Here is a 22445-nt window from a genome sequence, read left to right as displayed (position 1 = left end):
AAAGGCGGCACCACCAGAGGCTCTCTTGATGCATTTGTGCTACCCCACCAGCTGCTGTCGTCGTCCGCATCTGCTGCTGCTGCAGCAGCTGCACGCGCCCGCCATCCAATGCATTCCTTCGCCTCGCTGTACCCACCAGCAGAACCTTCGCAACAACCGTCCTTTTGCTGCTGCTGCTGCCCTCCCTGTTGCTGCACCTCCTCTCGGGGCTGCTCCCTCGCAGCAGAGGCAGCACATACCGACCGCTTAAAACGGCGTCTGGGATGCCGCACGATCGTTTGTGTGCGAGGGTGTAAGCACGCTTCTTGCTTGTTCTGTCTGAGTCGTTGGGTGCTGCACGAATCCACAATAGTTGGAAGCCCAACCCTTCTCTTGAGGGAATTTTTATACAGTGAGGAGAGGCTGCGTTTAGCCGTGCTCCCGCCGTTGGCCTCCGCAGCCCAGGGCTGTTTCTCGGGCTTTTTCTTGAGCGTGTGAAGGCAAGTGCAACACAAAAAGCTGCCACCCACGGGAGAGAAAGCTGACAGACACAAGACGCAAGACGCACGCAGCGCCAAAGAACCCTCCCTGCTGCCCACTGCTTGGGGGTTTTGATGCTTCTTCGCGCGAACCGCCGTCTCCTCATCACTCCGCTTGGGGGCACTCACAGGCACTCCCCCAAACTGCCTAAACAGGGCGCTGTTCTTGTTGTCCTCGTTGTTGTTGTAGTTGCTGTAGCTGTTGTAGTTGCTGTAGCTGTTGTTGTTGCTGCTGCTGTTCTTGCCGTTGCTGTTATCGATTGTGCTGGCAGTGGTGCTGCAGGTTGTGTATGTTTCGATTGGATCGGCAGCACCTGCTGCTACTACTCCAGCTGTTGCCGTGGCAGCACTTTGGGGTTCGTCCCCCTTTGCACCTGGAAAGGGAGCTGCACCAACGTCCGAATCAGCACCTGCGGCAGAAGAAGTGGGACACTTTGTGACCTTTGCTTTCTGTCCCGTGGGGCCGGAGTCAGGCTGCTGTGAAGTGCTGGGGGTTCTGCTCGCTAGAGCAAGGGGGCTATGCAACCCCAATGCCAACACTCCGCCCACCAGCCGCTTCGGGTCAGCAGCGATCCAACGAGCGAGGATACTCTCAGGAGTGGCAGCGTGGGGAGGTCGGCGCCTGGGGTCTATGTCCGCCCCTTGTTTGTTTGCAGCTAGTTGCAACAGCAGTTGCTTCTGCAGCAGTCGCAGCAACCGTCTGCGGGGAGCCGAAAGGGCTTGGACAGTTTCAAACTTCTGGGCATCTCGAGGATGTGTAGATGCACCGCAGTGCAACGGCGCCTTCTCAAGGGGCATCTTTACCTCTTTTGCAGCCGCTATAGCCTCTTCTGTTGGCCGCTCGTGTTCGGCTGCCCTCACGTAGCCCACCATCATAACCACGCAAACACTCCAACCACAAGCTTAACTGCAGCCGCATACACCACTGTGGCGGGGGGGCCACCTACCACCAGCAGCAGCACCACCACCGGCGGATGGAAAGGAAGCACCGGCAGCACAAAGGGCAGCCCTGAGGGTGGGGGTCTAAGACTCCGGGACCCCTCCCCAATCTCAATGCTCTACTGAATACTGCGAGCAAGTATATGTGCCAGTAATCACCTCTTTTCTCATTTACCAGTAAACAAAAGAGGTGCCCCACGCAGAAGGACAATACACAAGATTGGTGCAAAGACGGAAGAAGGCCCTACAGGCCATCTTGCTCCCTAAGAAAAAAAGCAAAAGGAAGTCATAAAGGAAGGTAGACACCTGGTGTTTGGCTGGGCTCGAAGAAGGAAAGACAGATGCACGGAAGCCTTGAAATGTACCAGGGCAGGAAGCCACTGGAGCGGGGCCCAGTAGCCCGGGAGGAGACGGAGATGAACTTCCTACTAGCCACCCAACCACGAAAAATAAAATTTAGATGAAACAATAGACGCGAGAGTCATCGCCGCCCACCAACAAGTTTACACACAAGCCCCACCTATCCAACACCCGCCTCAAGCCCCATCTCCCTTAACACGATGGTAGACCGGTCACCACAGGCCCAGATCTCGGAGTTGCACGGTACTCCTGTGCAGGCAGTGCTTGCATTTTGCATCTGGAGAAGACTACATTTTAGCTTCTGGTTTTAGACTGATGTGGTAAGACATCAAGGGAAAGAGGTAAATTGTCATATGCCCGCAGGAATATGCACGGGGAGGAGCAGCTAGTGGTTCGCTGGTGGACCTGTCTGTGGTAGGGAGCATTCTCATCAGTACGATCAAATGGGATGACAGTCTTTTTCTCGTGCTATTGAAGTGGCACCTTCTCATGAATACTTCCTCTGGAAGTGAAGAGGCCGTGTTGCTTTCCTAGTCGTCGTGTCAACTCCTCAGGTGGCTGCGCTGGTGCACGAACACATAGAACACCACACCACATGGAATAAGTGAAAAAACTATTCTGCAGCTGGCTACAGCTAGCATCCCTCAAGATAGCATTTACCGCCGCTTTTCAAAGGAAATTAACTAAGTCGCTCGCAGATTAATGACCAGTTTTCCGGTGTACGTACAGATACGTTGTGCTGTGCTCTAGCATGTTGATGGTGCAGCACCAATTAATGCGCATGCAATCTGCAAAACGAATATGAAAAACAACGTGCGTCGGTGCCTAATAATTCTGTCCATGTGGGGCTTGCTTTGGCCGCTAAGTTCAAGCGGCACAGGACAAACGGCTCACGGTGCGTTGAGCCAAACATCATGGACGGGGGAGGCCGCCGCCGCCGCGGGAGAGCAGCGCTCTGCTTTCATTGCAAACATGATGGCCCCTCCTCCAAACATTGCGCTTAAAGTGCAGCCTGCGAGAACTCTGCGATTTAGCAAGTCGCAGATTAACGGCCTTTTGGCTGACTTGCGGCATGAGGTGAAGTCTCAGGTACGTTCACAATCAAGACAGCACATTCTTTTGCCGGCATACGCATCCAACTTGTCGATGATCTGAATCCCCAAGGTGGCTGTACTGGAGGGTGAGAATCTGACAACTCAGAAAAACAAGCTGGGTAGGTGTCTGACGGTGGCAGGACACAGGCGAAATGGCTGAGGAGGAGAGACAACAACAGAGGACGATTTCGACTTGGGTCACTCATGGTTCACCCATTTGGGTGCCAAAAGAAGGTACAGGCAGTCGATTGAAGTTTTTCGTGTTAAGCTCTCCCTGTGGATTTCAGGTGTGGTGTATGTACAGCAGGCGTCTCCTTGGCAAGACCTGCGGGGGCAGAGATGAGCTTCGTAGGTCAACAAAGCAAATATATTGAGTAGTGCCATCTTCAGCTCAGTTGTCTTCTGCAGCTGCAACGAGAACGGGTGGCACAGCCGTTGTTTGGTGTTGCAGTTAGTCCTCATTTGACGCTTAACTCCCATTCAACCCATCCATATATTCCTTCTGAAGTTGAAATGGTGCGCCTTCTGTCTCGTCTCCAGTAGTGCGCTCAGGCCTATGTACAGTACCTTCCATAAAACGTTGTCTGCCTACAGACGCCGACCCCGTCTGCTGAGGCCGCAGCAACACAAGCGGCTGCCTTTACAGAAGGTGAGCGCTATAAATGCCCCGGAGGCATATGGTTTTCTTCACACTTTCATCTAGGGCCCCTCAACATAAGACAATTTATCGATTGAAGGCCTTATTGTTGTTGCACCCATGCAGTCTTTGGGCTGGGGCAGAGGAGATTGTGTAGAGATGCTGACGAATTGATTGTGCACCAGGACACTGGAACACGAACAAATCAACTAACAAATTAGCAAAACAGAAATGAACCACGAAAAAGTATGAGGTGCTAGGCAAAAGAGCAGATCACTATGTAAGCTTAGGCAGAGAAAGCAAGGGGGACAGCTTCTGTCCTGATACCTACCCTCATCGAATCTCCTGTGAATATCAGGGGAGCAACCAACGTGCAATCTGCCGCTTCGGCTGCATCACCATTTAATGTTTTCGAACTTACTTTTCAGTCTCTCCGTGATGAGCTGTGGGTCTGGCCATAGCAGGAGGACCAGTGGTCGGTTGTTTGCCTGCTTAGTTCTTCCGGCTGTAGTCGCGTTGTGCTTGGCTGATACAGATGTAGTTATCCGTGATGGTCTTGCCTTCCGCTCATTTTTCCGATATGGGCTCATGTTGTTTCCGTTGCTGCTGCTACCGGTGGCGTAGGTGTTGAATCTGTTACTTCAGCTGCGTCCCCTTTCTTTGTCTCTGCTTCTGTTCTACTCATGACTTGCAGACCGGTTTTGTCCCTCAGAGGAGCCATGCGTGCGGCGGGTGATGCTGCACCTTCGCTTTCCTTTGTCTGAGCCGCTTGATCTAACTCTTCATCTGTCTTGAAGTAGTGAGCTGAAGGCATACCTCCACCGTACCTTATTGTTGCCCCTATTCTGGGGGGAGGATGGCGAGTTGGGCCTGCGCTGGCGGTGGGCGTCAGGCGCCAGACGTCGTGACCATGCGTGCGACCGACGTATGTATAGTGGGGATGTGCATGAGCTGCCATTCTTGCTGCTGCTCTTCTGGCCTTTTCCCTAGCCTTAAGAAGCGCCAAGTCGCGTCTTTTACGCTGTCGGCGGACCAGGCGGCGCAGCCGAGACAGCCTCTGAAACTCTTCAATCTGGCGCCTCTTCATGCGGGCGTTGTGGGCAATTTCCCCCACCACAGCTGCCACAATGACAGCTGCAATGATGGGTAAATAGCTTTTAAATGTGTAAATACCAAATTGAGCCCCAAATATGCGGGCGCCGACGTTCATCCTTCTGTTGCGTCCGAGATTGCTTCGCATAAAAAGTCTGAACAGTCGCAGAGCCAGCGTCTGCCCCTATGATAGTACAAAGAATTTCGAACTGGAAACTCAAACTGAAGCTGAACTGTTGTTAAGTAAGTTAGGATAACCCTATCCGCGGACAAATTTGCTGGCGTCCCATCGCCGCGGCAAAACCGGTCCTCCACGCCTCACGCTGGAAGGCGGTTCTGTGGCATGGAAGGAAACTACAGATATAAAGGAAGGCAAAAAGTAAATTAAACATAATTTAACTAACAGCGCTTGCACCGACTTCTTGACTAAGATGGATTTCGTCTTCCGTGACTCGTTGTTCCGAACGACGCAGTCAACTCCACTGGCGCACGTACTTTCCACAATGAAGCTGACCTTAGGCCACGGTCCGCATATTCTAAAGCTTCGAGTGCTACTTCCTATTTCAACTTTACTTAGATTGGCGCCGGTGTTAAGACACGCAAGGCGTAGTGCCAGCAGAGTCGCCGCCGACAGTGTGCAAGCAACGCTCCGATTGTCGACTACCGCTCAATAGACAAAGAAAGAAGAGCATCTCAATGAGATACTATGTGTGATTGTTCAATTTTATTGTTCAGGATAAAATCAAAAACAAATCTGTTGGTGCAAATTTGCTCGTGCAAGTCCACTTAACTTCACATTTAGGTGGAGGGAGCAATGCGCGCGACACAGTTTCCTGTCCTAGTTCACATTTCCGTTCGATGAGTTCTGCCATTTCGTCTAACATCCAGGGCACTTGGTATATATCTTTGTAATGGAATTACGCTGTAACTCGAGCGTCCGGTCCCAGTCTCATGGCAGAACACTCATTTCCTCAATGCACGTACGCGCGTGGTTTCCAATTCGTTACACTATGGAAGGAAATAGCTATTTGCTAGGATTTTTTGCCACATTCTAAGCAGCAAAACAGACACTTGAGGTTTAGAAAAATTATTGTTTGACGCTCTGAAAGTGCTTGGAGAAGACGATATCTGCAAACTACATCACTGGGGCCGCTTAACTGGTGCTGCTTACGCAGGAATCTTGCCCGAGACGGCGGGGACAGTCATTTAAATCAGTACAGTTGATGCACCCGTCGACTTCAGAAAGCACAAAACTCAGACGAACATGCAAAGCATGCGAAGGCGAGTGCCAGGCGGAAAAGAATATGCAAACATCAACACATCTGCACGGCAACAAATGAGAATGCTCGGCTGCATCAAGTTCACGGAACAACCCAGCATGCCCACCGCCTGAATGACGAGAAAAATTTCGGCGTGTTGAGTCTCCCTAAGTCGTCCACTGTCCCTATGCGCCCTTCAGAACAGTAATGAATTCAGCCGTAAACCCGAATCTTCGGGTTTAGGGCTAGTTTTGTGCCGCCCAAGGACGAGTGTTTGAGAGATATACGTTCAATATTTTCTGCACCAGTCTGCATCCCACAACGAAAGGAGGGTGTAGCCAATGCCGCCCTTTTGGGAGGGTTGATTCATAGCCCCGGAATCGCTGACCTACGGGAAGAGCTGCACTTCCCTCCCCTTCAGGTTTGCATGCCTAAAATCTGCAGGGCAAGTGCGCCCTCCACCCTCTCTATGACCGTTGGCAAACGTCAAATACCAGCTGGATAAGTTACTTTCTATCAGTCAGAATGCGCTGCAAATTCTCCCGTTCGCTAAGCATCGCTTAGGCGATTTGGTGGATTTTTCGGTGACGACATTGACGAGAATAATCAGCGGCTTGATGCATTCGAAAGGGTTGGCAAAAATGACCACGGAACGGGTACTTTCCAAACGGCGAACTTCACTAGCAATTGTCTCTTCACAAAAGTTGTCAAGGCTGGCAACCAACAGTACTCCTCAGTTTGGTCCATTGCCTTTGCTATGCGGTCTTCCACTAGCGCCAATGCAAGGGTCACGCGCAGCAGTTCCGCATCGAAGGATTTATCAGTTTGTATTATCTGTTTTCCTGCCGCTATCGAGCCCCAAGTCTGGACTACCAAGTCCTGCGTCGCGTCCAAAAAAATATTGAAGTTTCCTTCCCGCGTGAAAAAAGACCAAGGCGTGCAGTGCCCACGCCAGATTCTGCACAGTTTAATCATCATTGTCATGAAAAAGTAGTGTTTTTAAGCACTGAGGAAGCAGGTCAAGTTTCTGCCTCGCCAAAAACTTGTGTTCTCTCTGGACTCCGCACTGGTTCTGATTCGCGCTCACCGGCATTGGCATTATCCTCACCACCAGGGAGTACTGCATCATGCCACTCTTCGCTTGTGTCTGTACCGTCTTCAGCTGTTGGTGCTTCAAACCATTCCTCCACTTCCTTAGACCGATAAGGTCCTTCCGGTGTGGGAGTTGCTGCTGTTTCCTCCGTTGCCGTACTCGTCGTGGAGTTATCAGGGCTCGGAGGGGTAGAAACTTCCTCTTCTTCAAGTGTCTTAACCCCTTCGGGAACGTCCTCACCGGGACCTAGGTGTGGTGCAGCCGAGGCGAGGCCTGCCCCCGCCAGGCCTGATGAGGCAATAACTTCTGCTCCTTCAGGTGCCTTTCGGGATTTTCGGAGCCTCGGGAACCTATTGTAAAGATTTGTGACTGCTTGGCGCGCTGCACGTTTTGCCCGAGAAGCACCACGCTTTATGCTTTGCCACAGACGCTTCAGTTTTTCTTTCGCGGCGCCTCCCAGGCGTTTTAAGGCATTCCGGAGACGCTGAAACCGGCTATGTCGCCGTTTTTGTTGTTGAGCTTGTTCGTTTTGCGTTTGAGGCTGTTGCATGTTCGGCCTTCCCCCCTCGCTTTTCCAGACGCCCGACGGGGCCTGCCGTCCCGACCCAAGGGACTGGGAACGGTGACGCACTTTCGACGACGGCTCATCAGAAGCACCGGATTCCTCCGGGGAGGCGAAGGTGAGCGAGGTGCTTCTTGGTCGAGCTGCCGTAGACAAGAAAGAACCGGAGGCGAAAGGCTTTAGATGGTCTAATTGGGCTGGAGGCGAGAGGGAGTGGAAGCGAGCAGCAACGCCATGAAGCTGTCGAGAACTAGCATTTGGGACTAGGCTATTCACAACTAAGCCAAATAAAACCCCTAGGAACGGCATGAGATGGAGACGGCCTGAAACCGCCAGTCGCCCCATCCTGTCGAGACAACGACAACGGCGAAAATGCAGGTGAAACTTTGAAAGGGAAGCAGACCAAAAAAGCCAATAATATTCTAAAAAATAGAAAAGAAGATTCCCCTATAGATGCACCCAATACCAGTCAGTTACGTGAAGCTGCACAATCATTCAGGTCAATCACTGTTGATGGACCTTCAAATAGTCCTGTGGACTGCTGCCCACCAGTGCAGGACAGTCAAGGATCTGTTGAGGAAGAAAGACAAAACCTTGGCACTCAGGAGAAGTGAAGATTATTAATTTACCCTTCAAAACATATTCAAACAAATATCTTAGGACAACGAGTCGTCTACCTTGGTTCAATCCTTTGGAACAGAGGCCAATGGCCACCACACTACCGATCCGTCTCTGGGTTCGCAGGCGGTGGCAAAAGTCGTCTACCGTCAAATGCAAAGCTGATGCTTGTTTCATTTTAGAATATTGTCTCCATTTAGTGTTTTTGTTTCGTTTCAACTGGGCACGGAGAACGGCACTGTAACAGCGTGACAGCAATGGTGGCGTATGCTCTTCCGCCAGGCTCGTGTTCGAGTTTAGGCCGAACATCAGCCAGATAAGGGCAATAAAGGCACTAGAATCCTTACATGCGTACTCCAAGTCTCTTATCAGGATCGAGTCCATTTCATTGACAAAAAAGCTGCAACACGACGTATTGCCCGATGATGGGCCAGCATTCTACCATATTTTGTCCGGTGTCTCTTTTGCATGACTGTCTGCAGTTGGCGCATAAACCCTATGTAGCCCCAGAAGACAAACGTTAAGAAAGCAGGAGCTCTTGAAGATAGTTGATTCGAAGACTGGCAGAAGGCTATGTGCCTCAATTGCGTGTGTGCAATGCGGATACAGTGCCGTCCTCGATATTCTACTTTAACAAAGACTTCCACAGAAAAAACTCGCTTGGAACTCTCCCCGAGCTTTTGTCGATTTTCCACCCTTCGCTTCTTTCTGGTAGTCAAGATTTATCGTAATCAGCCCAACGACCGGCAGGTGGCCAATGGTTGGCAGTCTAGTCGAATGGAAGCAAGCGCAGCATTGGATGCAATCCATCAAACAAAGAATGTTTCTACAGCAAACCAAATTCGTGGAGAATGCTATTGCCGAGTATCCAGATATGATGATCGCCGTAGTGCGGGGCAGCTTTATTGTTGCCTCAGACACATCAACACGACAGGATTTTAGCATCCTATGCAGCGAGCACGACAATGCTTGTTGTATCAAATGGACTTATTCATCCGAAGAACACTCTGTGTATAGAAGCTCCCTGGCAGGCTCTGCGACGAAGGTCTATCCCCTCTTTCCCAGCGCGGTGGGAGCTGAAGCAACGGAAAATACCAAAATAGCGCTGCATCGAGCAGTATCAGGCACGGGTAGAGATAAGTCCAACGGTGGCTTCAGACCTTTCATATTTATGTTTCATAAATGAGGGGAATGGCCCTAAAATCTGCAATTTCTAGCTGGCTAGGCAGCCAAGAGGAGCTGAGAGGTGGGGTGGTTCCTTTCGCAGGATAAAACTCATCACCAAATAAAAGCCACTAGTACCGGGGGGCCAATGACGTACACCATTACGGAATAATGACGATCTAGGACGCGCAAAGATTGCATAAAGGTAGAAAACCACCCGCAGGCTAATGTATTCGCATGAATGTAAGGGTGCGAACGAAGAACGAATCATTCACGCGAACGATAAGTCGGGTGGACCAGAGGGCTGCACTGAAGAAACAGGAAGTAAACCATGAAGTACGAAGTTCTAACCGATGCAGACGCGTTGCCCTAAATACCATCCAAGCATAATGCACAACTAACGCTGCCCACGCGAATATATGCTAACGTGCTCCTAAAAATGACAAGCCAACGGGAGCACGTACCATCCACTGTGTTACTGCTGCTGCTATTGTAGCCGCTGATGCTGCTGTGGCTTGATCTGCTGGAGGATTGTGAGGGAAGTGACGCAAACTTGCTAAAGGGGAGGAGATGAATGCTGCGGAGCTCCACAACAACGCGGAGAATATCAACTGCAGCTTGCGAAGGCAATCAGCGACACCCACACCAACGTTAATAGCAACTAATCACAAGAACCCTCAAACCAAAAGCATACGAACACGGAGAAAGAAGCGGAATAAACCTGTAGTGTCAATAATAATAATACCTAGTTTCCGGTTGATCAACTGCACAGCAAAAGGATCCAGCACAGGCAGGCGGCAAGGGCTTAGGGGAAATACGTTATGGCAGCCGATGTCCACAAAAATGCACTACAAACTCTGCACAACATAACTGCAGTCTAGTTGCTTGATTGTCTCCACACTCTACAGAATGCAGAAAGCATCCACAGATTTGTTGCCTTGTAGATCTCCACAACTGGGCCAATGCAGACGGCGGCGCAGACAGCAAGGCGCATCCACCGTAGGAACCTTTGACTTAGAACGCCCCACGAAAAAATGATCGGATCGAGTAGGCATAATGGCCTGCAAGAAAGGCAAGAGAACGTGTGACAACGTTGACTGCGTCAAGCCAATGCCGCCAAAAAGCGAGTAGGAGGTAATGCCGACGATGCGGGAAATGCCAGAATAAAGAGGAAAGGGGCAAAACGCATCTAACGACTTTTCTCTTTCGTCGAGTTTGTCGGGAGATGACAGGGGCATGCACAGGAAGCAACGGATCTCCAGCTATCACAAGCAACGTGACGAATGAACGGAATAAAGCACACGAAGGAATAAACACAAGCCATAGAGAAGGATCAATACAAATGAGTGTTCGTATGTTCAGTCTAATTTTAGCTTGAACCAAAGACGGTGCCAGTGTAAATTTTTGCGGTGTGTCGAGACTCCAGCAAGCTGACACTATGGGATTCCTGCACAACTGAGCGGGCAACAGGAGATGCGAGCCTAGTTAGCAAGTCCACTATAATTAAAAGCATCCTACCCTTCCAAAATGAATATTCCAAATAAGGTATATCTTTGTCATTTCCTGAAAAATTATTGCTGACCCAACCCCTGGTGGCAGTGGGACTGAGGCAATGATTGACTCCTGCATGCAGTTTCATCGAAACATGAACAAAGGCTGTTGCTTCAACAGGCCTTGGAAAGCTCTTTTCGCCTATTTATTTATACAAATACAGTTTTCTTAAAACCTACTCACAGAGACTAGAACACAAGGAGGGACAGAGCAACGGTGTTCACCACCTGGAGTGTTCCCGACCCTGTCCCTTTGCTTCTTCATTTATTCAACTTGCTTTTTTGCTGGGGGGGCCAAGGAACTGTAATTCCAGAAGATCTCTGGGGGGTCCTGGAGCTGGGACGAACGGCGGGCCCCACGACTACACACAGTACTGTCGGCTTTCGCCCTTTCACCTGTCCACCTGTGAAAGCTGTTGCGCGAACCTGCGGCGCGAACCCCCCCTTCTTTCCCTACTCTAGTGCTTCATCATCAACGAGTTGGTAAGGAGTCGGCACCATTTTGATCTTGTCTGCTTTGCACTGCAGGCTTCGCTCCTCATATATTCGACAAACCCGCCAACCACAAACGAGCGTCACAGTTTTTCCTGCTCATGGCTCTTCGCTTCGTGTAGAGTCAGCAGTGTTGAGTTGCATTGCACCTCCGAATTTTTGAAGCTTTTGGAGTTGGTCGCGCATACGCTGACTTGGATGTGCAAATGCACGTGTGAGGATGCTGCGCAATGCGTCTCTTTTTGGGAAGTACTTGCGCTGCCTGGGTAGAGGCGCGCAGAAGGGATTTAAGAAAAAGCAAATCCTCCCACCTATACCTGTGAAAGCATATGGCCGTCCGCCTTCTGCTGCTTCGCAGTGTGGCCTATTCCACGATGAGGACTACAACTACTACACGAAGATATCCTTCTCATTGCGGAAACACCGCCGCAAGTTAAAGCCAAATGTACTAAAAAAGGACTTTGAATCTGAAGGGTTGAATACAGTTGTGAAAAACCTGAAAGTCACGACTTCAGCTATTCATGCCATCGACGATGCGGGAGGACTTGATGAGTATTTGTTGCGTACACCTCCAGAAGAACTTCGCAGCGTCCTTGGGGAAAAAATGAAGGCGGTAATTCGGTTTTACGAGCGAAATCCTGAAGTTAAGGAGTGGGCGTTGCCATGGAAGTCATTCGCCAGCGCATATGCTCGTGGCGACCCTTGTCAGGCCCTATACAGACACCTAAGGGGCAAGGAGTTGTACGAAATGCAAATGAGAGAAGAGCAGCGGCGCTACTCGCCTTACTTTTTACCCAGTGTGCACAACGTGCATCCCCTGAGGCAACCGTTTCCTGAGGGTTCCGGAGACCCCCAGCTGCCGCATTTAGGCTGGGCATTGAACCAGGCAGAAGCGTCAGCTCTGAGGCGACGACTTGGGATGGCTGTCAACCAAGTGAGGATTCATGCATCCCACAAAGAAGCAGACGGTTTCCGCACGGGCAACAACAAAGGAGGTGGCGGACAGAGCGGCTCTTCACTCAGGAAACGCTCAAAGACGCATAAGTGGAGGGAGATTAGGGCGTATTGATAGATGTGCACTGCACACCCGCTTGTCTCCTCAGCATGGTTCTCTTCGACCATACGGCGTGATATCGCCCTCGTACAGACACCGCCGTCTTCTTTTAACCCTCCTCAGTTTTGCTGTACAGTGCAGAAACCGTTACTCTACTGGTTGTTGCGTTTTAGACAGGGAAGTTCATATACAAGCACACGCCTTCGGTGTTGCCAGCTGTGAACCAAACAGATTGTTGACGAAACGTAGGGCGAACACAAGGCGATTATCAAGAGAACACGCTAGTGCATGTAAACCCATGCAAATACGACAAAAGTTTACGCAAAGACAACTAAGGTGTGTAAAATACCTCGGCAGGCGTTATGTGTCACTTGGAGTTTGCAAAGTTACTGCAAACGCAGCACGGGCGCCTAGAACCGTGAAGGGCCAACTTTCCTAACCCTTAACATTAAAACCCGGAGGTGTAGGGCAGGGATGCCGTGTTGGCGGGATATGCAGACGTGGAGAGCAGAGGAGACTGCTTGGTGAGACCACAACGTTCGCAGTCGTTTCAATGGATGCACACAATCTCCAGCCGTCGCTACCTGCCCTGTGCCTCTCTTTCCTTCCCCGTGCAGTGCAGGGCTAAGGCTATTGCCTACAGGAAGATACGGCGAGCTTAGTGGTGATGCATTCCTATGTAGGAGGCCCCGGACTGTCTTCGCAGCCACCATGCTCACCGCCAGGTTGCTGCGGACTAGCCTTCATCCGTGGCACCGCAGCGGTAGTAAGTATATAAGGAAACATCAAGATCGGTGTCTGTCATTTGCCTGGCAGGGCAATGAGGACTATTGATGCAATGAGAAGAAGTACAACGCAGCAGCAGAGGCACTGCAGACAGCGGTCGTGAGCAGCGTTCTTAGCAATTGCGTGCGCTGTCTTCTTCGTGCGGCCTATGTTCATCTCAACGTTGTCCAGACCATCCTTTACGCCGTCCAGCTGCTCATTCTGCTGTTGCAGCCTCTGCAGGATCGCCCCCCCCATCTCTTCCGTCTGAGCCGCCTGCTGCTGTGTCCGCGCCAAACTGAGCTGCAGAGCATGCGTCGACACACAAGGGCATATCAAGAAGCCAAGCGGAATGAATATGACTCCAGCGACACCTGAGGGGCCAGAAGACGCCCATGAGCATGGAAAAAGATGGCAGTCGATGGAAACAAATGACGATACACAAGGAAACATGGGTGCCTGTGGCACTGGAGAAAGCCGTCTACAGCACACTCAATTTCGTCACGATCTACGCTGTACACTGGGAATTCTGTCTAACTTCCGTTTGGTCCTGGATCTCGTCGCCCAGCGTGATTAGCTGTTGTCGTTGTTGTTGCGCGCACACGTCCGTCGCCTCTTGTAGTTCTTCATGAGCCCCCGTATAACGTTGCAGAAGCTCGTCTTTACTGACTGACAGCAGTTGCGCTTCGCATTCGGCGGACACTTCTTTGAACTGTTGCTGCAGCAGCTGCTGTCGCCGCACCAGTCGTGAGATTGCCTCAGGACTCAACACCGACGACGAACATCGCAGCTCCAACGCCAAGGAACGCATGCACACCGTTGCCTGAAATGTTTAATGCACAGGAAATTCCAAACAGACACTGATTGCCACTGACAAAATATGTGCAACTTCCTGCCTACTGACGCAAATCCAAGCATACACAGTCATCCACAGTAATAGGAGTGAAACCCCCAGCGGAAGAATTCCAACTTTCCAAAAAACCGTCAGAAGTGAGACCTGACTGCTGCGTAGGCGGGCTCCCCTCGGGTTCCTTTGCTTGTTCGCACCTCTTGCTTAAGTTTGTTTATTTGAAATATGTGCTTCTGGCGATCCTGACTGTTCGTCAAAGGACTCGCCGCCAGCTGACGTACGGCGTCTCTCAGGTCATCTACCGCCTGCTGGAATTGCAGCAGCTGCTCCTCCACCTCAACACCCTCGAGGCCGTCGTTTCGACACTCCATAGGTGGTACTTACATATATAGATGCTACTCTTCAATATCTGTTGGTACTGTCGCCCTATTTGCTAAGGACCCGTTGATGCCGGGAGGCATACCACGCCTCTTGGGTCTAAGCTGCTGCAATCTCAATCATTCCAAGGGCTACAAAGTCACTCAAGCCGTAGAAGCCCCTCAAATATGTCTACGAGGCCACAACCTGTAGAAGGCATTCAACACGTTGGCGACCTGAGGCCGTAGCCTTTGGGCGTTTATGGCCACTCCTAAACAGTTTGCAGATCTTGGCAGCTCCTACTAAATAGTGGACGCTGGGTGGCTGTAAGGCACCCCGAGGATAACGTTCTCGTCTGTGCCTGCTGCGCGTTACAGCGTATCAAAATATCCATGCACGAATATCCATGCACGGGCGCGTCGTCACTCCTGTATACGGACCGCCTAGGGGTGCTGAGCCGTGTAACAGAGAGATTCAGCCTCCAGATGGAGGTAGAAAAGTAAGGAAGCCGTTGAAAGCTGACTACGGGTGAGGCAGAGCTAGTCAAATGTTTGGCGAGGTCCTAGGAGATCTGCTCTTTTGCAGCTGCCTCTATACAAGTCAACTACTAACTGCCTCTTCATTCCTCAGTTCAACATTTCATCAGACTACTACTTTGTCACTTTCTGTCCGTCACCAGCTCAGTACTTCCTGACTTCACCTTCGCCTTGCGCTTCAACTGTGGTGAGGCTCCCTTTGCCGCTTCTGCGTCTCGTCACTGAGAGCCGCTGAAGTTGCAATATCCGCACAAACATCCTCAGGAACTAACAGCCGGCTACTAGAGGAGGCGGGTAATAGTCAACTGGGTTTATCACGCGGCAGTCGGCGTACCCGGGAACGCACACGAACGGAGGTTGATGCAGCAGGGGCCTGCCGACGTAGCTGGAACAAAACTCAATGAGGAAACCAAAGAAATGTGTCAATGACTTTTGTTAACGAACGAAGTGAGTGAGAGCGAAACATTCAGATTGTCGCTGTGGGAAGGGCCACAGATGGGCGCCCATCGACTTCGGCCGCCACTGCCCTAGGCTCCGCATCAAAAACCGACTGGCAGCAGCTTAAAATGAATTGAAAAGTAACGAGAACTGTGAATTCAAAGCAAGCGGAACAAATAAGCCCAAACTGAACGGCAATTTGCCACCGAAAGGGCGGCTGGGGCTGCGCGGCTATGCATGTACACCAATAGTGAGCACATTGTAGGCAAGTTGAGCCCTGCTGCCTTTATGCTTTAGTGTGATGAAAATATATGCAATAAAGATGTTGAACCTTCCTGCAACGCTAGGCGAGGGTGACGTGGTGCCGAAACTGCAACTGCAACAACTGCAAGTATACGACAATTACGGGATGTCCCGCGGCAAGGGTTTCTTGCTGACCCCACTGAAGAGCCATTTGGTCCCTCTAACTGTAAAAGACACAATTGGGAAATCTGTGCAGGAACATCTTCCCGTACACAAATCGTGTGACACCCGGCCCTTACGATGCTGTGTCATGTCACAACGGGCGCTGATAAACTCAGCGGGCAGAGCGACAATAGCTCCAAACGTTTAAAGCTTGCTGATCGTCAGATGTGTCGTGAAGGGGCTGAAGGAACCAGAAGTACTATAAACGCCCACACTTACGATTGCTCGCTGGGCTGTTAACGCAAACAACGAGACGATAAGGGGCATTATATCCAAAGGAATTCATGCCACCCAATACTTGTAAAAATGCCATTTATTTAACGGTAAATCAGGGTACCCCGCTCGTGCAGCGGGGACAGGCTACGAGCGATGAAACTTCCGGGCCAGCAAGGCAAAGGAACTTCGCATTGCCGCCGGCACCCTGTCGCCAAACGCTCATTGAATTGACTCTAGAGCTGCAGAGAATGGAGTAACGCTGACGGTAAAGAGGAGCTCATCACCGGAGAGAAAAGGTACCACTTCATTGCCCGACCCCTCCATTCCACAGACGGCTTGAGGGACCTGAGAATCAACGCCAGTCAAACCCACCATAATCTGCTACGCCCTGCTCGCATAGGCGTTGCAATTTTATTCTACTGCTTGATTCAAACGTGACACAGTTCCTACCGCAAATGGCTTCCGTTCCAGCACAACACAGTCTTCTCCCTCCACCAACTCTGCCCAACATACGCAAGTGAGCAGAGAAGCAAGCAGTAAACAATGAAGGGGTGACAAGCGGCAAGCAGTGGGTACCGGCCAGAACTACAATGGTTTGCTGTAGAAGCAACAATAAACAGGCGCTGCTACTGAACTTCGATTTGCCTTAAAAGGCTTCGGCTAGATAAGTATGTGGTTGCATCTCGAAAGAACACATAGTTCAGCTGCATTTTTCTGAAGAACTATATCAGAAATGCGTCGTAACGAGCTCTTACCCTTCTTTGGCATCCCGAAAAAGGCTGCTGCGTGTTCGCATGCAAAGCCCCTCAGCTTGTCCAAGCATCCTGCGCGGGCGAAAGTGTCGGCGAGGTACTGTGGACAAAACAAACCACCAAACCCAAGTAGGGCTGTTCCTGTGACTTCGCCGCTAAATACAAAAGCGCGCTCTTCGCTGCGGTCTTAACTCGGCTGACGCATCCCTGCTCGACTAAGTGTCTAAATATCTAAAAGGAAATTTACGGCGCCCCTCAACTGGCTGACGGTGCGCAATATTATGAGGTTCGTTCGAAAACACTCTGTTACAGTGATGCTTCTCTGCTGTGGATAGTTACGAAGTGACAGCAAGGGTGAATATACCGCAAGAAGGAACGCCTGCGTAAAGACGCCGGCTGCTGGCGGGTTGGAGTTCTTCTTCGTCCTGCAGGTGAGAAGGTTATGCGAAGTCCCCCTTGTTAATCATAAATTCGGTTGCCATTAACCTAATGCAGACTGCCTAAATGCCTTCTATCTTCTTCCCTTCATTTGCTGTTGTGCACTTGACTTCGGTTTACTTAACTGCACTTAAGTGCGGTGCGCTTTACTAACGTTAACTCTCACTGGACCCAACTCCAATCTATATTACGTCACATCACTCCCTCCCTCCACTGCACAATATTTCACTGCCTCGTCTGCTGCTGTCTTATGGTGTTACGCTTGGCGGACACGGGATGAGGAGCTGAGTCGGAGCCGAGAAAAAACTGGGGATTTCCCTCGCGAATTACCTGAGAATGCAAGTCACGGAGGCTTCAACAAAGAAACCACATCAAACAGAATAATAGCATAAGTGAAAAGTACACGCGCTAAAGAAGCACATAACCGTCGCAATCGGTGGTGGTGGGTGATGGGAGGAAGCTAGGCCACTTACGCTTAACAGTGCCTGACGGTCTTCCTCGCGCTTGGGCACTGGCTTGCAGAAGTTGTGCGGATTTAACACGCGGCGTTCCTCGGGCCCGTCAGGCAAGTGGTTTAGGCTTTCTTCTGCTTCCTCTTGACCCCACACGTCTCCTGTTGTCAGCTGCAGCCCCGAATAACCACACATTGGAGCTCAACGATACAGGCTGCGCGTTGGTAGAGGCACCTTTGCTCGAGCATTCACAGCTCCAGGGGACAAAACCAGCACCTCTACTCTTGGAATCCCCGTCTCAATATCTGTCTGCATTTGATGCAGCAGACTACGCGGGCCACCAGAGCATCAGAACTAAACGCATTTGACGTTACACAACACCACCCACAACTATAAAAGTTGCGTACCCTCCCAAAGCAATTCTTAGCAGTGATCACAGAATAGGTCATGGTGTATTTCAAAGAACACTGTTCTTGCGCACTCGTAGGTGGTGTGCAGTAATGGTGGCGGCGACGTTTTTTTTGCCCTTCACAGCTTCTACTGCTGCAGCCGTTGATATGTGTTCAAAGACAATCTTCAAGCCGGGAAAGCGCTGGTGTATCTGGAAAACGCGGTCAGCAACAACGCAAAAGCGCTCGTTTTAACATCAAGCAACTCCGTAGTTTGCTCTGTCCTGTCCTAGACTGCTGTCACACAGACTGCGACACCGTGAGACGGGGGTGTAAGCAGCTGCGGAGCGTCCTGTGTGAAGATGAATGACCTCGAACCTGCTCGAAGGCCGGCAAAAACGTTTCCTCTGCCTTGAGGGCCGTAGCTTTCGGAGACTCTGCGTGAATGTGCAGAGTTAATCCGCATTGCTGGAGCACTTCAAACACGCTGTCAAACGCCCCGAGGTCCTGCATAGCCCAAAGTGCAAGATACACTGTAGGCTCCAGCTTTCCACCTGGCTGGTGCTCAGCTGCCCTTTACGTCAGGCGATAATCCTAGCTCAAGGAAGGTTGATGCAGCAGTAGCATAAATGAAAGGACCGCTGACCTCCACTCCGTGCTGCGAGTTGGTGGTGACACCACGTGGATACAGCTTGACCTGCGGATTACAGGACGACGCAACCCCTATAATCTTCTGAATTCAGGAAAGCTGAAGAGATTCTGTCAGACTGCACACTCCTCAAGGCTTCCGCAACTACAAAACAGAGAAAAGTTCAGCACAACTAGTAGGTGCGGTCGGATCGGTAACGGCAAAATGGGCAGTAGTTGCGTCTAAGAATACAAAATTATGGCCCACTCCAACAACATGCGAAGCCTTCGCATTGTTAACAAGATCTTGCGGATCAACGTCCGGGCACAGGTAAAGCGTCATCAGGTAATCTACTTTGGGGTCCTGCAGAAGCCTCGATGGCTCGTATATGCCCGCACAATACCGCAGCAAACCGTCAGACACAGCAGTGCAAGAAGCACCGCAGGAACCTAGGTACCATACATTTTGATTGAGAAAGCTCCAAGGACTTTCTCTGGCCTGCATATACGCACCCTTTTAAGCAGCTCGTTTCTGTACTCGAGAGCCTGTGAGCATGTCACAATTGGGGGAACTGTGTTCGGCATCACCAGCACTCGGTTGCTGCACTCACACATGACGACAAAGCGACATGAAGGATGCTATCCATGGTCTCCTATGTACTATCTCGACACCACTGCATAGCTCCGTTTTGGTTGTTCCAGTAGCGGAGTCGTGGTTGTTGATTGGCTGTTTGTCGGCGTTTGGCAGCCTCACCAACCTCCTTTGCGAAGAAGTGGAACAACAGCATCCATGAGTTCCCCTTGACGCAAATGTGTGTGCATGTCGTCACCCATGGGCAGCACGAGGCTGCCCGAACTGGAGCCCATAATAACCATGGCGCCTTCAGAGACGAGCGGACGAAAGCTGGTCTAAAACCCACTTCTTGAGCAGCAATAAGACTACTAAATCTGTATACAGGATGAATGTAGAAGTATGACAGCTGAGGGAGTCAAACAGAAGGAAACGGTTTTCCCTCTGTGGGGCTGCGGCTGGACACTGCCGTCTTCACGCCCACCCGCTGACGATGGGGCTGCACTACTTGGTGCAGCAACCCTGAGAGAATGAACACAAAGTCGTGTGTTTTAAAGCCTCACTAGACCTAGGATTAGGTAGGGAAGGGCCTTTGTCTCGGCTGGTGCCCCCACGCCTTGAATCATGTCTCCTGTCGCGTGCCACCGTAGGAGGGCTCCAGTTTCAGCTTCTCTTGATTATTTACTTCCCACCTTTCTTTCTCAGTCCAGTTGAATGGTAGGGCTGAAAAGCCTTGCTTTCGTTCCTCCGCCTCTACCGGCGTGCCCCATCCCTTCGACGCTAGGCTCCACCCAAGTCTGTTCACTGCGGGGGGTACTGTTGACGGGTTTGAGAAGCAGAGGCCGTACATTCCGTGGGTCCCCTGTGTGGGAGCCATCTATCCGAGTCTTAAGCACAAAGAGACCTTGCCGTGTATTCGGGCGGGAGGTAGCAGCCTTGGCGAGGCCGTGTACCACTTCAGAAGTGTCGGTGACGTAGGCATTGATAGTCGCTCCGAAGCATCTACCTTGGACCGTAGGTCAACCAAAAGCTTCAAAAGCAGGCTCATTGACCGGCTACAGGTACTGCCGTTTGTACAGCGCACCCTAGGTGGATGAGAAATTTCTCGTGACCTGCTCTCCTCTGGTTTCCTCACCATGGGTTATGATCGCGGCTCTGAGCCACGAAGGAGCCTTTCGGGAGGCAGGTCTAGGAATTACGTGCCTCGCCGCAGTGCTCGTGCAGACTATAGAAGCCCAGATCGGCCGTATCGGGGCGCAGACTACACACGGCGTGGCTATCGCAATAGGAGCCCAGAGTACGGTGAGAAGTATCGGCGCAGAAGCCCTTCTGGAGCCCGGTATGGAAGGGACCCACGTGCATACAGAGGAGGGCGCAATGCGCATTATCGGCACAGCAGAAGCCGGTCTCCGATGTCACGTCGCAGCAGGAGCGGGGAATCCCTTCATAGGAACGAGAGATATACTCGGAACGACGTTCCATCCGCAAGGTTTGGTAGCAGAGCAGCCTATCTGCGGTCGAGAGAGGTGAATCGAGCTCTGTCTCGCAGTCCGTCCCGCGCTGGTCGTCGCAGGAGTCCTATGCGAGGGGAACAGGCGGAGCGGAGAGATCTGAGCCACCGGTCGGCCTCCAGAAGCAGATACCGGGAACGGCGTGATGAACGGGGCAGAAATTGCCCTTCTCCGGGAGCAGAGCATCGAAAGGAACATGTAGTAGACCACTATAACCCTCGTAACAAAAGTGACACACGGCGAACCGCTAAGTACGTTACAGCAGAGCGATGTGAAGGTCGAAGCTCGTCCCAGCACAAAAATCGCCGGCCTTCACCAAGGTTGTCTCGGGATGACAGGGCATCGCCTGTAAGTCAGCGATCTCGGTCGCAAGGGCGAAATTCAAAGTGGTCGAAGAGTGCTAGTAGGTCAGGCAGTTGGGCCCGAAGAAGACATTCACCAGCCACTGCGCGACGCTCACCGATTGTTGAGAGGTCTAGCCGAAGGTCTGGAAGTGGGGGGAGAGTGGCAGAAGCAGCCAGTGCGAATAGGCAGTTGCACGTTTCTGAAAGAGGCCTTTCCCGGAGATCACCGATTGATTCTAGTAGAAGAGGGGGTGAGAGTTCGACTCGCCATTCGCCGAACCATGATAAAGGCACACGCCGGCTCTCCCCTGGCGAGTCCAAAATGAGGGTAGATGGGGCTCTTAGGCGCTCATCGCAATCCGAAGGTCGATCACGTCTAGCGTCGTGGAGCCATTCGAGGGAAAGGGTCCCAGCTGAAGCGGCCAAACACCCTAATCACGCAGAAGTGCCCTCACGGAGTCGTTCGCGCTGTCGATCTGCTGACTGTCCCACCCCTGACCTCGTTTCTTCTCGGCCTTGTAATGCCGACAGCAGAGGAACAAGTTCAGCGAGAAACTCTTTAGGCCGTCAGGAAAAGCGAGCATCTGACCAGGAAACCTCTCCAAAGCGAGCAGAAGACAGTGTTGTAAGGGATAAGTGTGGTGACGAGGGTCCAGCAGAAGCTCCTCCCCGTAGGAGCGAGCTCTGTCCTGGAACGAGACAGTGCCCATCTGTGTCACGCTCCCCGCTAGTACGATCGAGGGTTCCCGAAGGTGAACGGGATGAAGGAAAGGAGGGAGAGTCTAGCTGTCCCGTAACAACCTCCGGAACTGAGCAGCCTGCTTTAGAGAAGAGCAGGATTTTGTCTGACCCAAATCCGGTTTCCAGAAGCCCAGGAGAGTGTGTACAAAAGCGTAATGCGCAGGAAGAAGAACCGGCTCAAGAGAAAGACGAACTATCGGCCAAGGTAGAGCAGCACCCTCCTCCACCGTATGTGGCCGAGAGTAACCATTCCCCGCCTATTCAGAGGCGTGAAGACAGGCTACACTCGGAAAGAATCAGGGATGATGATCGGCGGTGTGATGGACGCTCAGCAGGAACATCTGGCGCTAGCATCACAGCAGCAGCTGCTACAGATTGTTCGCGAAAAGTAGATGAACCTGGGGGCCCAGTCCCACGCTTCCCTTCAGAGGAAATTAGGCGCAGTGTAGAAGCTGACAGAAGGACTGTAAAGCGCAGAATTGTGGCTACAGAACCCCTGGCGTCGTTGGAGACTCCGGAGATGTATAGAGCCTGTCGGGGACCCTCTCCACGAGGGTTCCC

The 22445-nt window shown here is 51.5% G+C and overlaps 7 protein-coding genes across 7 annotated transcripts in view; 1 reads left to right on the top strand and 6 right to left on the bottom strand.

Annotated features, from left to right (window-relative positions):
* EMWEY_00013470 (hypothetical protein) overlaps nt 1-1391 on the bottom strand; it is a gene marked incomplete at both ends in the record, with an annotated part of 2818 nt that extends 1427 nt beyond the window's left edge. The window contains one exon of the mRNA XM_013479234.1: nt 49-1391. Within this exon, the coding sequence (XP_013334688.1) occupies nt 49-1391 (1343 nt within the window). The remainder of the gene's footprint in view (nt 1-48) is intronic.
* A 2743-nt stretch (nt 1392-4134) lies between these two features.
* On the bottom strand, nt 4135-4758 carry EMWEY_00013460 (hypothetical protein, conserved; the record flags this gene model as incomplete). Its single annotated transcript, XM_013479233.1, has 1 exon — nt 4135-4758. One exon carries the CDS (start codon nt 4756-4758, stop codon nt 4135-4137), a length of 624 nt encoding a protein of 207 aa, XP_013334687.1.
* A 1747-nt stretch (nt 4759-6505) lies between these two features.
* Nucleotides 6506-7899, bottom strand: EMWEY_00013450 (hypothetical protein; the record flags this gene model as incomplete). The annotated part of the gene is made up of 2 exons (XM_013479232.1): nt 6506-6810; nt 6987-7899. 2 exons carry the CDS (start codon nt 7897-7899, stop codon nt 6506-6508), a joined length of 1218 nt encoding a protein of 405 aa, XP_013334686.1.
* Nucleotides 7900-11598: 3699 nt separating this feature from the next.
* Nucleotides 11599-13321, top strand: EMWEY_00013440 (hypothetical protein, conserved; the record flags this gene model as incomplete). Its single annotated transcript, XM_013479231.1, has 3 exons — nt 11599-12312; nt 12931-12956; nt 13249-13321. The coding sequence occupies 3 exons, from the start codon at nt 11599-11601 to the stop codon at nt 13319-13321; spliced, it is 813 nt and encodes a 270-aa protein (XP_013334685.1).
* A 93-nt stretch (nt 13322-13414) lies between these two features.
* EMWEY_00013430 (vesicle transport v-SNARE domain-containing protein, putative) lies at nt 13415-14418 on the bottom strand (the record flags this gene model as incomplete). The annotated part of the gene is made up of 3 exons (XM_013479230.1): nt 13415-13495; nt 13736-14020; nt 14245-14418. 3 exons carry the CDS (start codon nt 14416-14418, stop codon nt 13415-13417), a joined length of 540 nt encoding a protein of 179 aa, XP_013334684.1.
* A 1860-nt stretch (nt 14419-16278) lies between these two features.
* On the bottom strand, nt 16279-20138 carry EMWEY_00013420 (dihydroorotase protein, putative; the record flags this gene model as incomplete). The annotated part of the gene is made up of 14 exons (XM_013479229.1): nt 16279-16404; nt 16510-16559; nt 16815-16911; nt 17176-17236; nt 17521-17579; nt 17723-17872; nt 18183-18302; nt 18469-18597; nt 18737-18787; nt 18986-19099; nt 19231-19318; nt 19472-19598; nt 19773-19810; nt 19981-20138. The coding sequence occupies 14 exons, from the start codon at nt 20136-20138 to the stop codon at nt 16279-16281; spliced, it is 1368 nt and encodes a 455-aa protein (XP_013334683.1).
* Nucleotides 20139-21152: 1014 nt separating this feature from the next.
* On the bottom strand, nt 21153-21853 carry EMWEY_00013410 (hypothetical protein; the record flags this gene model as incomplete). The annotated part of the gene is made up of 2 exons (XM_013479228.1): nt 21153-21556; nt 21643-21853. 2 exons carry the CDS (start codon nt 21851-21853, stop codon nt 21153-21155), a joined length of 615 nt encoding a protein of 204 aa, XP_013334682.1.
* Between the last annotated feature and the right edge of the window lie 592 nt (nt 21854-22445).

This window comes from Eimeria maxima, genomic scaffold (assembly GCF_000499605.1).
Source record: "Eimeria maxima Weybridge genomic scaffold, Emw_scaff99, whole genome shotgun sequence".
Classification (NCBI taxonomy): Eukaryota; Apicomplexa; class Conoidasida; order Eucoccidiorida; family Eimeriidae; genus Eimeria; species Eimeria maxima.
Note: the sequence above shows the minus strand (reverse complement) of the source record. Positions and strands in the feature narration are given on the sequence as shown.